Raw genomic sequence first — 16,171 nt, forward strand, 5'->3', positions numbered from 1 at the left:
ATTGATCACCACCAAAATAACATTTTTTACAAGAGAATGCCATCTTAACTTTTCACTTGGCAGTATACCGTGAGTGTGACACACAACTGAGATTTAAAAAAAGTAAGGATGATCTATCTAAATGAATATATTGCAATATAAAGGGTTAAAATAACACAAGATTGGTGGTTCTTATAGATTTTTACAAAATTCTTTATTAATACAATAGATTTATTATCAATTAACTAATTACATTTTACACATTTTGACTGAATTAGAAGTTTGAATAGATTATTATTTTCACTAAAAATTAAAGATTCTTTTTCCCATATAAGCATTTAAAAAATTATCGTTGGTAACTTTTTTTCTCATTTTGTTACTTTATTTCAGAGCTCAGAAAGAAATAGATGAACTCAAACATCAAGTCAATACGCTTCAAAATGAACACCAACAGTTAAAAACAGAGATTGTAAGCCGGGAGCAAGACATAACAAACTTGAAGAAGGAAATATTTGAGCGTGACTATACTATACAAGAAAACGAGCGTAGATTTTCAGAAGTGAAGAACAAAAATCAAGAACTTGAGAAATTTAGATTTGTTTTGAACCACAAAATTGTTGAGCTTCAAATGCAAATCCAACCAAAAGAAGAGGAGATACAACAGAAAAAAGAGCAAATACAAGACGTAAGTTAAGATTTTCCATTTCTATCATGGAAGGATGTGAGTACTTTCCCTAGTGGTCAATGTAAACATTTGTTACAAACATAAATGATAAGATTACAACTTAAACAGTTCTTAACTACATAAAAGATGAGATTAGCTTATCATATGTTTATACATTTTACTTCTGTTTGTAGTTCTGGACTAAAAATTGCCCAATAAGTACAAATATCTCTTTTTTGTTGTTGTAACCTTTTATCAACACCCAGCAGGGATCACTTCTGGCTGGTTTATACCTACCAGTTGAACCCACCACTGGGCACAGCAGCAAAAACCGATGTGCCACTTCAATCTGGGCAACCTTATGGATGTCCAGTAGCGGCACATCACTAACCGCAAATGTTGAGATTCTGGGATTCATGGGCAATTCGATAGGTCTAGCCCTACTGTGGAGGATGGCTGTTGGAGTTGGTGGGGTTTGTTCCCTTACCTCAGAGGCTCTTGTTAACCTCAACAAGGGTGTGCCACCCCCTGCCTACTTTGACTGGAGAGGCTGGTTCACAGCTGGCCTCCCTTCTTCCGGGATGACTTTGAGATGTAGTGCCCTAATTCTTCCTCATGGATCTCGATAGGAGGCGGCCCCCCTACTCCCTAAGCTTACCCATCCTGAATATCCTATCACTCCGGAAGCAGCGCAAAGGTCCTTACAGGACTAAGTGCAATTTATAAGCTTCTTGTCCTAAGAGAACAAAAAAAAAAAAAAAAAAAAAAAAAAAAAAAAAAACCTTTTATCAATCCAGTTAGCTTTGTGTTGTCTGTCTGTAGACAATTTTATGAAAATAATTTATAATACAATAAGAGTACTGATATTCCAGATTAATTGGAACCAACAAAAGGGTAGACGTTTTCAATGAAAAAACTCTCACTAAAATTGCTAATAATTTTCTCTAACAGTTAATGGGGAAATGGAGATATGAATAAAACCATTTTTGTATTCTAAGTTTTTACACAAAACATAAGAAAACATAATTTTCTTTGGCACTATATTGCACTCACTAATTGAGTTATTTTACGAAGAGTATAGAATAAGTCAATCATTGCAATAACAAAATAAATCTGAACGTAACATTACAATGTCACTAAGAAACATATTACACAGAGTTTGAATCTTTAAACAATCATAAATTGATTTTCTTACTGCAGTAATCATTTGTTTACTGAAGCTTAAATCCACTTTCATTTCCACTCTTGTCCTCATCTGTTTCTATTGTTTTACACATTGTATCTAAATGAAATAGAAAAAAATATATATGAAAATGATATTCTGTTTTTTCCATGCTTGAGTAAAAAAACTAACAATGATGTTCCCCCATCACTGCCCCTACCGCCACTACACAATACGCACCCAAGTCATATCTGCAGCACTTGGCGAGTTACAAAACTAGTACAGTACTATATTTACTAATTGTGATCTTTTTATTGGAATCAAATCAAGATTGTTGACTATCCGAATTTTGGAATCTGTGCTCTACTTTTACTCGATTAGTACATTCATGTCAGATCGTTGTTTCTTTATTACTTTATTATATCGTAGTAAAGCAATATTTTACTGGGTTATCAGTGATATATTAACTTGAAAACATTTTATTATATCTCTGGAATAATATACGGATCCATAATAAATGTCTGTTTTATATATACCCATTATTAATTATAATTATTGTCTGTTTCTTAATCACAATTTTCCAGATATGTCATATTAAACAAGATGAAAATAAAGTTAACCCTCCCCACCCTCTTTACTTGCTTATAATAATATAAATAAAATCAAAATTGTTGGGAAATGTATGCTGTACTACTTTAAGTTCAGTTTTACGATTTTAAAAATTGTATCAAATCAAAATTGAAAACAACTAACAAATTTTAAGTAGTAAACTACATTCTCTTAGTATAAAATTAAATAACAAAACAATTAAATCCAGTACTGTGAACAAACAGCTCTCTCTTTTCCATAAAAAGTTATGAATTGTGCATATTTTAAATTAAATATAATCCTTCCTTAGTTTAAAACTAAAATCAATAATTATTATGGATAAATTAAAATAAATTTTTATCAAACTTAGTAGTTTGTTAAAGTTTCATATGAAGTTTTAGTATTTTTTTTTTTTTTTTTTTTTTTTTTTTTTCTTAAAATGATGGGGAGCAAGTAAAAATAGCACTTTACACAGTGAGTGACCCACCTGATGAGAGAGCACTAATATCAGAATCTAACTTTGCTTACAAAAATAACTGCTCTTTTTCAAACTAAAAATACTTAGGCCAAATAATTTTACTTTTGCATTCTGTATTTTGTGTTGTGTGCTAAAGATAAGCATCACTCATTTTTACGAGAGCAGAATTCATATATTCTAAGTCGGGCTTTGGTAGTATAGTGATTATTTTATGCAGTAGCTTTAATACACAGTAATAGTTAAGAACGGAACTGTTGTTAAACCAAATTTTAAGTCATCTGTATTTATGAAATACGTTTTTCATAAATAGAATTGAATTTGGATTTTGTGTTGTTTCTTATTTTATGCCTTTATTCTTTTGGAGACAATTAATAAATAATTAAAATAAATATGTACACATTAATATCAATACATTTCCAATATAATTTTTATTTTAGGAAAAGTTATTTATATTGGACATGTGTTGTTATTTTATCCACGAGTTTTAAAAATATGTTTAACTTTTAACTATCCACACATTTTGAAAATTATTAGAGCAATTGGAAAGAATTTTAATGTTTATTGCCGAGTTGGAAAAATCAATTTTAAAGGAGGTTGGTTATAAAACCTAGTTTAAACCTTTCACGATCCACATAGCAACTGCAGCATGTGCTGGTATCTCATCCTGCATTCCATGGGTTTCTCACTAGTATTATGAGATGTACTGGTACTATACAGACATTGACTGAACTGTTGCCAGATGGAGGAGGAAATCAATGAGCACCAGCAGAATATCACCAACCTGAAGTTGCAAGTGGCAGAGCTGAAGGAGAGTGTGGGTTTGAAAGAGAAGGATTGCTTAAAGGAGAGGAGAGTCAACAAGGAGACCCAAGCCATCCTCCGTCGTGTGCAGACTGAATTGCACAACACAGCAGCGCTTGTCCAGGAGCCGCTCGAACTGAAGAAGGCAGTCATTGTAAGTATTGAAAATATTCTGATGGTACAACATCCTAATATTTTGGTACACTTAAGGTATAAAAACTAACACCCATGGCAATTAAACCATCTTTCACTCTTCACATTTACACAATTTGATGGCTTACTTTTTCTGAGTAATATAGAGCCATTGTTACAATACATTTGGTAGTAAAAGTTTTACAAGTTGTACTTTACCATGGAGTTTCCAAAATGTTGAGTTTGGATATAATTTTATAAATCTGTATAAGTTTAACAAGATCTCTCTAGTAAAAGTAATCTTACTTAATGTACTGTTTGCTTAGTAAATACATTTCACAATCTAATACACTTCACTCTTGGTAATCCAACGTTCTTTGGTCCAACACATTCATAATCAACAATGTCTGAGTGGCAATATCTGTTGCGGGTGCGAGACAGAGCATGCACTATATACGAGGGGGTACCCAAAAGTAACCGGAATTGTATTGCTGGCAGCCGGCAGCGTGTAGTACACATTCCTGCCGCTAGGCGTGTGTCGCGCAACCCATTGCGAGCTCAGTGACCCCAGTTCCGTTGTCCTAGTGCATTCTGTTACACATAACGAACTTTTGTTCGTTAGTAGTGACTGTTTTGCTAACCCTGTTTTGTTCTTGTTTCGTTTTTTGTCATGGCAAGTTTAAGTGAACAACGTGCAGCTGTGAAATTTTGTTTTTTTACTGGGTAAAAATGCTGCAGAAACTATTTTAATGTTGAATACAGCTTACAAAGATGATGCTATGGGGAAAACTCAGGTCTACGAGTGGTTCGCTCGATTTAAAAAATGGCGACATGTCGATTGAAGACAAACCTCGTTCTGGACGTCCATCAACCTCTCGAACGGACGAAAATGTTGAGAAAATTCGTGAACTTGTGCTCACCGACCATCGACAGACAATTGAGGAACTATCAGAGAGTAATGGGTTAACTTGGAGATCGGTTCAGCGAATTTTAACAGGAGATTTAGGACTGAAAAGGGTTGCTGCCAAATTTGTTCCTCGACTTCTGACTGACCATCAAAAGGCACATCGAGTTGAAACTTGCCGCCTTCTGAAAGAACATCTCGAAAATGATCCCGATTTTCTGGAAAAGGTAATTACTGGTGATGAGTCATGGTGCTATGGTTATGACCCAGAAACGAAGCAACAGTCAAGCCAATGGAAGTCGCCATCTTCACCTCGTCCAAAAAAATGTCGGCAAGTCAAATCAAACATAAAAACCATGTTGATTTGCTTTTTTGATGCTAAAGGCATTGTTCATTCTGAGTTTGTTCCTCCAGGTCAGACTGTCAACCAAACATTTTATTTGGAGATTTTAAGAAGATTGCGCAACAGTGTTCGCCAGAAAAGACCCGATTTGTGGCAGACTGGAGACTGGTTCTTCCACCACGACAACGCACCGGCACACACAGCCATCTCAGTTAGGCAGTTTTTAGCCAAAAACGGCATGGTTCCGCTGCCCCACGCACCTTACTCGCCTGACCTCGCTCCATGCGACTTTTTTTTATTTCCACACATGAAAAGAGGCTTGAAAGGTCAACGATTTGACAGCGTTGAAGAGATTAAGAAAAAAACGAAGCTCGAGCTTGCAGCCATTTCTAAAGATGACTACAAAAAATGTTTTGATCAATGGAAATACCGTTGGGACAAGTGTATTAGTTGTAATGGAGATTATTTTGAAGGAGATAAGGTCGTATTGTAAAAAATTTGATAATATATAATTTTTATAAAATAATTCCGGTTTTTTTTGGGTACCCCCTCGTACAACACTGTGAGTGAGAAGGATGACCTCTCTTTCCTGTCATAACATAAACCCATATATGCTGCTAGTTTACATTGCGTTGTTGCAGTAGAAGTGCAATATACAGTTCATTCTGTTGTGTATGATTAGTTTTCATCTTGATTACATTCTGGTTTAACTATGTCTTATGGACTAAAACACATAAGCATGTAAATACAGCTGGAAAGTGGACAATTAATTACAATTACAAATTTTGTAACATAGCAGGATTATTTTTTTTAATTGCTATTAAAACCGAGTAGAAAAAATAAGCACTATAATACATAATTTTATTCAGAATATTCCATACAGTTTAAATATGGTCTTAAAAAGTATTAACCATGTACTTCAACATTGTTCTATGAGGAGAAATGTAACAACAAAGATAAATGTTACCTTTCACATGACATTTAAAAAATCACTAAATAAAAACTTTATAATGTTGTAGAAAAATTACAAAATGGCCTTTTTTAAATAATTTTGGAAACAATTTTCAGAACATTATTCATTTCACTAATGTATCAGTTAAAATTACACTGTTGGCATTTCTGGTACAATATTGAAGTATGTATTAATGAAATTATTATATTACTACATGATTTTTATCATATTTATTATAAATGAGAGATCAAGAAATGTTACATATACTGTGCATAAAACGTCCATTTCCAGAATAATTACTGCTATTTGAGCAATTCTATTTTGTTGGGACAGTTGTTACAAGTATAACTCGATTACTGAAAGAAGAGATGAATATACTGTTTATACCAGTACCAAATATAACGCATTCAGTGAAGTATGGACACAACTTTGTATTCTCAATAACAATGTCAAATTACTGATGCGTTGTTTTTTACATCTTGACACAGGTAAAATTTATGCTGATTCCTCTTTATTCAACACTTTAAAACTCTATTTTTAATAGGTAATTTAGAACATGTTATTCTTGAATCAGCTTTTTACAACCATTTTTTAATTTATAACTTAATTTTCTAATTCCCTTAATGTTCTTTTTCAATAAATTTTAATATTTGTTTTTGGTATCGGACTCTAAACTTGTGAGTGTTAATCAAATAATAGATGAAATACAGATGACAAAATCAATAATTTGTTTTTGGGATATTCAATATTTAAAATAAACAGTTGGTTATGTCCAAAAAAAATAAAAACATTAGTTACCTATTTAACATTAAAACTTTAAATCCCAGAGTAATAAGTTAATTAAGAATGTCAAACGAAATTTCAAGGCATTTGGTAATGCACTTTTTGAGATTTTTTGATAAAATAGTTTTGATTCTAGAGCTTTATTTATTTGGAAATATTTGTATCTTCAGATTGACGTTGCTTTTGAAAAAAAAATTTTTTTTTAACAGTCAGGGTATGTGTTTAAGTAGTTACACTCTGTGGCAGAAATTGTACCATCAGTACAGCGAGGGGAAGGAGTTTGAGCACAGCCGCCAGGAGGACAGAGACGCCCAGTACGAGTTTCTGCGACAGAGAGACCACCTTGAGCGCACTGTCTGCGGGCTGAAGAAACTCTACTACAAGGAATCTACCAAGGAACGCACTACAGATAAGATCATGAAGGTAACAGTCCAACCAAGATCTGGAAGGGAAATGTTTCCTGAAAGAAACTTGCTGTTGGAAATTGACATTTATGTCAATAGATAACAGATAACTTGATGGCAATTGGTAGGTAACTGATAACCATAAAGCAAATTTTATTGTTAGCATTATCTCCACTAACAAAGCATTTTGAGACAGTGATGTCTACAATCACCTGTTAAAATGTTTTCTTTTTCTCCCGGACAACCCTGTATGTAACTATAGCTATAAAGATGTAATTTTTCAAGGGCAAAAATATACCATGGAAACTCACATTTTTAGTGAAAATCCAAAAACAAGCTACAAATTAGGCCTATACTGAATTGTTATATTCTTATTAAAAATATATTCCACATAGCAAACTAATTAAACAATGGAAAAAAGTAGTTTTTAGTAAAATAATTATACAAAGATTTTGTTTTTTCTATAGCATGTTTTTTGAAACACATATTTGTGAATAAATACACATAAATGTTATGATATAGCTAAAAATAAAAAATACATGATGTAATGTGTTCTTTTTTAGAAAGATAAAAAGCAGTTTATAAATAACTACTGAAATTATCTGTTATTTACATAATTATAATGTTTTTACTGGCTTATACGTTATTCATTATTTTCTCTTAGACATACAACATATATAAATAACACCAGAATCATAAAAAAGGCAAACTGACTGGACGCTTGTTGTGGGAGAGAGAAATTGCCTCCAACTTTGTTTGTTGCAAAACCTTGTAGCACAAAATATCTTCTTGACAATTCTTTTGATGCATTTCAAAATTTCAAGATTAAAAAAAAATTTATATCCATCAAATTGCAAAGAACTTTATTACATTATCCTGAACAATGTATTTTATGCTATTTACCGGGCTCGTTGTAAGAGTTTGGAAGAACATTTATTGCAAACAAAGTACAGTAAGACCCTTGATTATAGATCTTTCTGAGGGATCTATCTATAATCAAGGGTAAGACACAGTAAGAAATTATAGTCACAGTGTTGAAAAGATAATTGAGTTCTGTCATGTCAGTCCTGTGAGTGATTAGAAATTATGTAATGGTAGTTTCTTCAGAACGCTGGCATAGGTAGTTCACCAGTTTACCAAACTTGTCACATTAAAAATAAAGACCTGTAATATAAATAAATCCATAGTTTATAACTTTCTGAATACATTGGTATAAATATCATCCAGATATATTGACAACACATAGCATTTTTATCCAAAAAATCCCATAGCACATCAATGATGTATGTGCTTCCGTACGAGAGACACACATTGACAAAATGTCTCTTTACATCTTTCATTATAAACATATCCAAGTCACTTATAAATCTTATGTTATCTACAATCTTATATTATGTCACCGTAAGCTACAATACACAAATACAGCCAGTGGCATTGGGGAAGTTAAAATAAAATGTGTTTGAATCGGAAAAAACTCGTCCAGTGCATAAAATTGGTTATCTAACACCTATAAGTAATATTTATTAGGAAATATTTTTTATTGTACTTTAGCACTAAGGGTAACAAGAGGTTGTATACTCTCAGTGAAATATCAGAATGGCTTTCTAGAGTGTTGCTCAATCTATTAAAATGAATATAGGCACCATTTTTATTCTTGGTATTGTGGGAGTGTTTTTTACTGCTTGGCTTTATTAATTGAGGATTTTGAAAGATATATTTCATAAGATCACAGAGATACAGGTTTATTATGGTCTGAATTTTACAAATAGTAAAAAGAGGTTTACAATGTTCAAGTGGTTTGTTAGTAATTATTGTTATAGACTTGTTGAAGGATAAGAATGTTATAAATTCCTTACTTGCATTGCTCCACACTACAAGTCCATACCTAATAATAGATTGAAAAAAAGGCAAAATAAGCCGTTCTCACATAATTTGTATGAACACAGAATGTAAGCCATCTGAAGAGATAAATTACTTAAGACAACTAAGTTTATATATAATTAATTTGGGCATCCCAGTTTAAATTTGATATCAATAAAGATTCCCAAGTATTTCGCGTTATTAGATGGTTGCTATGAGAGTCGTAAATTATAGATTTTCTTAAACTGAATAAGATATTTTGAGTTTTAGATACATTTAGAAGGAAACCATTGTTTTTAAACCAACCAGAAGCTTGTAATAAAGTATTTTGTGCATGTTCAGTTGCTCAATGCTGTTGCTTGTGTTTAAAAATGTTGAGTGATCTGCATATAAGATTATTGTGGCAGAGACCCACAACGCCAAGTCATTAATACAGACCAAGAATAAAAAAGGATCTAATATGGATCCCTGAGAGACGCTATACATGATATTTACTGCCTGAGACCAGTTACCACCGTTATAAACCTTTAGCTTTTTGTTGCTGAGATAGGATTTTAGAAATGAAAGAGGTACACTGCCTAATCCATAGTATGACAATTTCATGGTAAGATTATTGATGTCAACACAACCAAAAGACCTGCAGGTCACATAAAGTAGCCTTCTCCTCAAAGGCTTGTGAGACATATCTAATTTGTCTAGGGCTTGAAAAGTAGATATATTTTTCCTAAAACCGAATTGCATAGAATCTAGAAGGCTGTTTGTTTCAAAATAATTAGAAATTTGCTTATAAAACAGGATTTCAAGTAGTTTATCAACAACCGAAACTAAAGTGTGTTGGTTTAGTTGTTCTTTAATTTTAAAAATGGTTTGCATATTTTTCCTCTTTTATTATTCTTATCAATATTTAATTTTGATATTTATCAAATTTTATGTGGTTTGTAATATTGAACCCAGAAAAAAATAAATAAATATAATGAAAATATTTTAATTTCACATGTTTTTAAACATCATTAAAATTTTAATCACTGAATTCAATTGATACGTTCTTTAACTTAGTTAAGTAGCAATGAAACAAATTTGATATACACAACATGAATACAGCATTCCGTTGCAATGGAACTGTTAGCCAGAACCACTCCACAGCTGTTGTGAACTCTTTGCAATGGTTCCACATCAAGAAACACTTGGCACATCTCTACACTATTGTAATTCTGAAATATCAATTTATCATTACGCACAGTGCTCCATTCAGATGGGTCTTGCTGGTTCCTTATCAATTATAGCAAAGTTTTTGTCTAAACCTGTTGATTTATACATTAAATCTAATTGGCATTTAACCTTACAACTGTTACACTGCTAACACTGTTTCAATTTGAATCATAACACTTAAAATTTATTGGATAAAAATTGTATTTGTTGAACCATCATTACAACATTTATTTTTCCTAAGATTAAATTATAAAGGACATGTTATGCCAGAGAGAATGTGTTAATATTAGTAGTATATATTTCACAGGACAATGTCAAACTAATTGAAGAGATTAATTCACTTCGAAAAGAACTGGTGGATCGCAAGAAACACATCAAGGATTTGGAAAGTATTGTTGGAATGCACAAGTTCATTTCTCCAAAAGAAGCTCACAGAAAGTTGGAAATGGCTGTACAAACCAAAGAAAGCATACATGAACAGTATAAGCACAGACTGAAGGTATGTTCATGAAACTACTTGATTTCCTAACAAATAAGATGAGTCAAGGAAGTTGATTTTCAAAAATCAACTCATTGAAAAGATTAGTTGACACAGAAAATTAACAAGTGTGTCTTCAATATCAATCAGCAACTTCAATAATAATAAGTTTCACCTTAAGTTTTTGGACATTTTAAATAATACTGAAGTCAGTTACATGAAAACGTCATAACTATTAGAAAAAATATTCTTTTATCATGCACAATATAGCAGTTTTCAATTAAGTAATAAAATTACCATTTCCTAATCTTTAACACAAAACCATAAAAGAGTAGCAGATGGATTTTTCTGTCATACATTTGTTGTTGCTATTTTGACAGCATGGACATTATGTGAGTGCATGTACACATGGTGTATGTATATAATTTTAGAGCAACACACGTTAGTGCACGTGTCCAACAGAGTACATGTTTTCGAAATAATAATAACAATATTCCCTTTAAATTTAAAACATAATTGCATCACTGCAAATAGCTTCTGTTACTAGGAAATTAATAGTTTATATTCTTATAATAATATGAATACTTTAAACTGAAGAGAATAAAAATTGTGAATACTTTATGTGTTATTTTAAGAAGTTATGTTTCTGCTAAAAAAGGTATGTCAAATTACTTTTATTTATTATAGATCTGGAAACTAAAAGGCTAAATAAAGACAAGAAATCACAATTTAAATCATTAGCTTATATCTAATAAGCTCTATAAAAAGCAAAGAAAAAACATTTTCTTGGCAAATGTACATTTTAGGGTTTTTATTTTTGCAAGTTAGCTTAACATCCTAACATTGCTATAGTTGCGTCAGGCAACAGTGTTATTATGTTTAAGTTGACTAGGCTGGTTGGTTATGACAATTTGATTTATTGCAAATATTCAACAATAATATATTTATTGAAGTTAACACGTTAGCTGCCAAGGCCTTAATTACCTGATTTCCATCAGAATGCCAACATCAACCGGCAACATTTTTAAAATATAAATTAGTGTAGTGTGTTTAGAGGGACATCTAAAATGATAATATACCATCAAAATGTTTATAAATATTAAAAAAAATGTCGTGCCGATCGGTACGACATGTCATTTTTAGTAAGCAGATTATCACTTTAAATTCACCTGTCGTACCGATCGGTACGACGTCAACTGAGACTATTTCCCGCGCGTTTACTACTAACTTTGTTCTCCGTGGGCCTGTATCCAGATACTTGCAAGCGTATTCGTTTAGCTGCGTCATATTGCGTACTCGCAGGTGGTGTTTACTTCCCACGTTTATAGATATTTGTTGTTTTCATCGCATTTACGCTTGATTGTTTCTATAGGTTGTGGCATATTTTTGATAGTGGTAAATGTTTTGCTTGTGTTATACGATATTGTGGGTGAAGTGTTTTGTTGTTTTAATTGATATTTCTGCAAACATGTCTGATCAACTGGGTTCATCTGAAATCGACAGAGTTAATGGGAGATGAGGTTAGTGATCTAAGTGACAATGACTGTGGTTCCAATACTAGCTACTTTACACCTCCTATGAGTGACTCGGGTGGACCTGACACAGATGAAGATAGTGATATAGGTGAGACTGCAAATAATACACATACTAACCAAGGTGAGTCATCATTTTTGCAAGACTTATTAGGTGATTGGGACAATAATTACAGTGAACATTCAAATGACAATTGTGTATCATTATCAAAGAAAAACGATTTTATCTAACACAAATAATCTTTTTGAAAGTGAGAATGGTTATGAAAACCTACTAACTTCTTCTGATTTAGAAATTCAAGATGATAACCTATTTACAGAAATACCTTTATTTGAGCACAACCAAACTCTCCATGACCAATTACCAAATAACCTCCAAACTTCTAATGTCCTCGAGCATGAAATCAACAATCTGAACCTAGCTGAATCTCATGATATCTACATGAATGATGCTGACAGAGAATCAGATATCCAGCAACCTACTAATGAGGAATGCCATATCAATACCGATCCATCTGCTATACGTCTGCGAGGTCGAGGTGAAAGAAGAGGACGTGGTCGAGGTCAAGGCCGTGGACGCTCTCTCAACCGTCAACCAGCAATAAGAGGTAGGAGGAACAACAGGGCCAATGCGCCTATTGACAATTCTTGGGGTGCGTTCCAAGGTTTACAACAATCATTTGATGTAACTAGGCTACGTGAATATCATTTTAACTTACCAAGAAACAGTAAGCCTATAGATTATTATAAAAGTGTGGTTACAGATGATATTGTTCAACTTATGGTTGATGAGACTAATCGCAATGCTGTCCAAACATTAGCTGGACGGCGTCTTAGTCGGAGTAGTAGACTTAGAAAGTGGCAGCCTATTGATCTTAAAGATATGAAAAACTTTTTGGGTCTCCTAATATGGATGGGGCTAGCTTCTTACCCTAGAATAAGTGATTACTGGTCTAATAAGACATCATATAAGAATGTTGTTGCAAGCCAAGTTATGAGTAGAAATAAGTTTCAACTTATATTAAGATTTTGGCATTTTAACAATAATGAAGACTCAGAACAAACTGGTAGGTTAGCAGAAATAACCCCTTTGATACAAATGCTGAATGATGTATTCAAAAATTTAAAAACTGCTGAAGATGAACTAGCCGTAGACGAATCAATGGTTCCATTTAGAGGAAGACTACAATTCCGACAGTATTTACCCAAAAAGGCTCACAAGTATGGAATTAAGGTTTTCAAACTGTGTGACAGCAAAGGGTATACATATGGTGTCAAAGTCTACTCTGGAAAGGGAACAAATGTTACACCAGATTTATTGATGGGTACATCTGTTGTTCTGGAACTAATTGAACCCTATGGAAGTACCATTTATGTAGATAATTATTATTGCTCAATCGAACTTGCTAAATGTCTCCTTCGAAAAAAAACACACTTAGTGGGTACACTACGGTCTGATCGTATAGGAATACCCAAAGACCTGATTTTAGACATAAATCTTACCCCTGGAGAAATGGCTGTAGTAGAGAATGTTAACGGAATTACTATAACTAACTGGCAAGACAAAAGAAGAGTTTTAATGCTCTCTACTAAACATGCTATAGATATGGTGGATACAGGGAAAAGGGAATAGTATTATGAAGCCTCTTGTAGTATCAAAATACAATGAGTTAAAAATGGGGATTGATATTGCTGACCAAATGACCTCATACAATTCAGCTGTCCGCAAAACATTACGCTGGTATCACAAAGTTGCCGAGAGCTTGCTTTTTGGTACCTGTATTGTAAATGCTTGGCTTTCTTACAAGGATAATTGTGAACCAAACATCAAGCGACTCTCATCAACATCTTTCAAAGAAAGTATTGCTCTAGAACTGATGGGCCTCGAGGAACAGCCATCATTAAGTGTAGAAGTAACAGGACAACATCGTTTACTAAAAACTGAACATTTCGTTGGTATAGGCAAAAACAGGCGGTGGGTTAGAAAAATTTGTAAAATGTGCTATAAAAGAAGTGCAGGATTAGAAGGAAGGGAAAGGTCCAAGAATAAATTCAAGGTTACTACGTTTTGCGATAAGTGCCGTGGACAACCATTTATGTGCAAAACTTGTTTTAGGGACATTCATGTTTAAGCTGAAGAAAGAGTTTACTTTTCTTTATATTATTTAGTATGCATCTATCTGGAAATAATTTACTAATTTGTAATGTAACCTAACCTGTCATATCTTATTCTAGCCTAAGATTTGTAATTTTTGTATAAAATACCACTTATTATAATGCACAAGGGTTATATTTGTGTTCACATTACTTACAATGAACTTGTCTCTAAACAATGTACTAATTTGTAATGCAACCTAACCTGTCATATTTTATTCTAGCCTAATATTTGTAATTTTTGTATAAAAATACAACTTATTATAATGCACAAGGGTTATATTTGTGTTCATATTACTTACAATGAACGTCTCCGAATAATGTACTTATTCCTAACCTAAAATATTAGACTAAATATTGTTTAAGCATATACTATATAAATTAATACTTAATTACGATGTTTTTCAACAATATAGTACATTGTCTTACTTCTTTCTAGTACGACGAAATTTCAATATTTCAGTTGCTAGGTGACATCCCAAATATTGCCCATAAACAGAACAAATATTGTTTCTGTGTTTAGAATATACTTTGAACTTCATAACAGTTCCTTTTGTGACCGTTAGATGCCTCTCATATTCACATAATGATTTTTTTTGTAAAACGCCACCAGGTGACATTGTCGTGCCGATCGGTACGACGTGTTACTTTTAGAAACTCATGGTGTCGTACCGATCGGTACGACGTGGCATCTAACGTGTTAACTGGTATTATTAAAGTTACCTGAGAATTTTAAGTTCCATACATTTATCTGCTAATTACTTAAGCTTACTTTTATCAATAGGAATTAGAAGAACAAATCATTGGCCTTCAAGGTGAAATGCAAAAGCTTATATCTAAAAACAAGATGCTCGAAGAAAAACCAAGGAAACCTGAAGATTCTGCTAGAATAACATTGTCCAAGAAACCTTCAGTAACAGCTTGAATGGTGTGAGTGAATTTTATGTTGTTGTAATATTACTGATAAGTGAATAAAAAAAACTTGAATATGATACAAAATACAATTATAAGTATTATTTCAATTAACAAAATAGGAGATCCAACACAGTTTCCTTCACTTTATGCTATTGTTTCTTTATTAAAAAACCTGTTTAATGTGAACAAATAATTTTGGACATATTTATTCATTGATATAAATGACAAAATCACATTTAAATCTTCAGTGAATAATTAACCACGCTAATGTAATTTTAATGTAAACTAAAATTGTCCGAGTTACTATCTTGGCATGCCTTTATTATTATTAACCCTTTCCGAGCCAATAACGTTACTAGACGTCACGCCTAAACTAGCGCTAAAAGCCAACGACGTCAACTGACGCAAAATCAATAAATAAAAAATATTATTTAAAAGCATTTCTGGGTAACAAACTTAGTAAAAACTGTTAAACAAGGTTTATTTAAACAAGGGACAACCGTTTGTGTCTATTTTGAAGGTCACGGCTCTTGTTCGAGCGGCAAAATGGCGGGCGGCCGGATGTTCATATCTCCCGCAGAGCCAACGACGTCTACTGACGCGCGCTCAGTCTGCCTGTAGCCTTCCGTGGGAAGTGTTTATTCGCCCTTCCATTTTCGAACCGCGTATTTATCTTTTCAATTTTGATGTTAATCAATATTTTTAATCAATGTACAGTGTAGTTTATGTATTATTACGTAATGTCAGAATGTCAAAATAAAATGTTTTCAGTGAAATTATGATTTTACCATTTTTTTGGTGTAAATTAACAATAAAGAATGAAAAAAAAATAT

The 16,171-nt window shown here is 32.7% G+C and overlaps 1 protein-coding gene across 1 annotated transcript in view; it reads left to right on the forward strand.

Moving 5' to 3' along the window:
* The window catches only part of LOC124354987 (cilia- and flagella-associated protein 57), a 38,600-nt gene extending 23,059 nt beyond the window's left edge, over window positions 1–15,541 (forward strand). Inside the window, exons 15-19 of the mRNA XM_046805836.1 lie at window positions 370–664; window positions 3,611–3,826; window positions 7,033–7,209; window positions 10,567–10,758; window positions 15,208–15,541. Of these exons, the coding sequence (XP_046661792.1) occupies window positions 370–664; window positions 3,611–3,826; window positions 7,033–7,209; window positions 10,567–10,758; window positions 15,208–15,348 (1,021 nt within the window). The 3' untranslated portion in view covers window positions 15,349–15,541. The remainder of the gene's footprint in view (window positions 1–369; window positions 665–3,610; window positions 3,827–7,032; window positions 7,210–10,566; window positions 10,759–15,207) is intronic.
* Window positions 15,542–16,171: the final 630 nt, after the last annotated feature.

The sequence above is a fragment of the Homalodisca vitripennis genome, chromosome 2, assembly GCF_021130785.1.
Source record: "Homalodisca vitripennis isolate AUS2020 chromosome 2, UT_GWSS_2.1, whole genome shotgun sequence".
NCBI classification, from domain to species: domain Eukaryota; kingdom Metazoa; phylum Arthropoda; class Insecta; order Hemiptera; family Cicadellidae; genus Homalodisca; species Homalodisca vitripennis.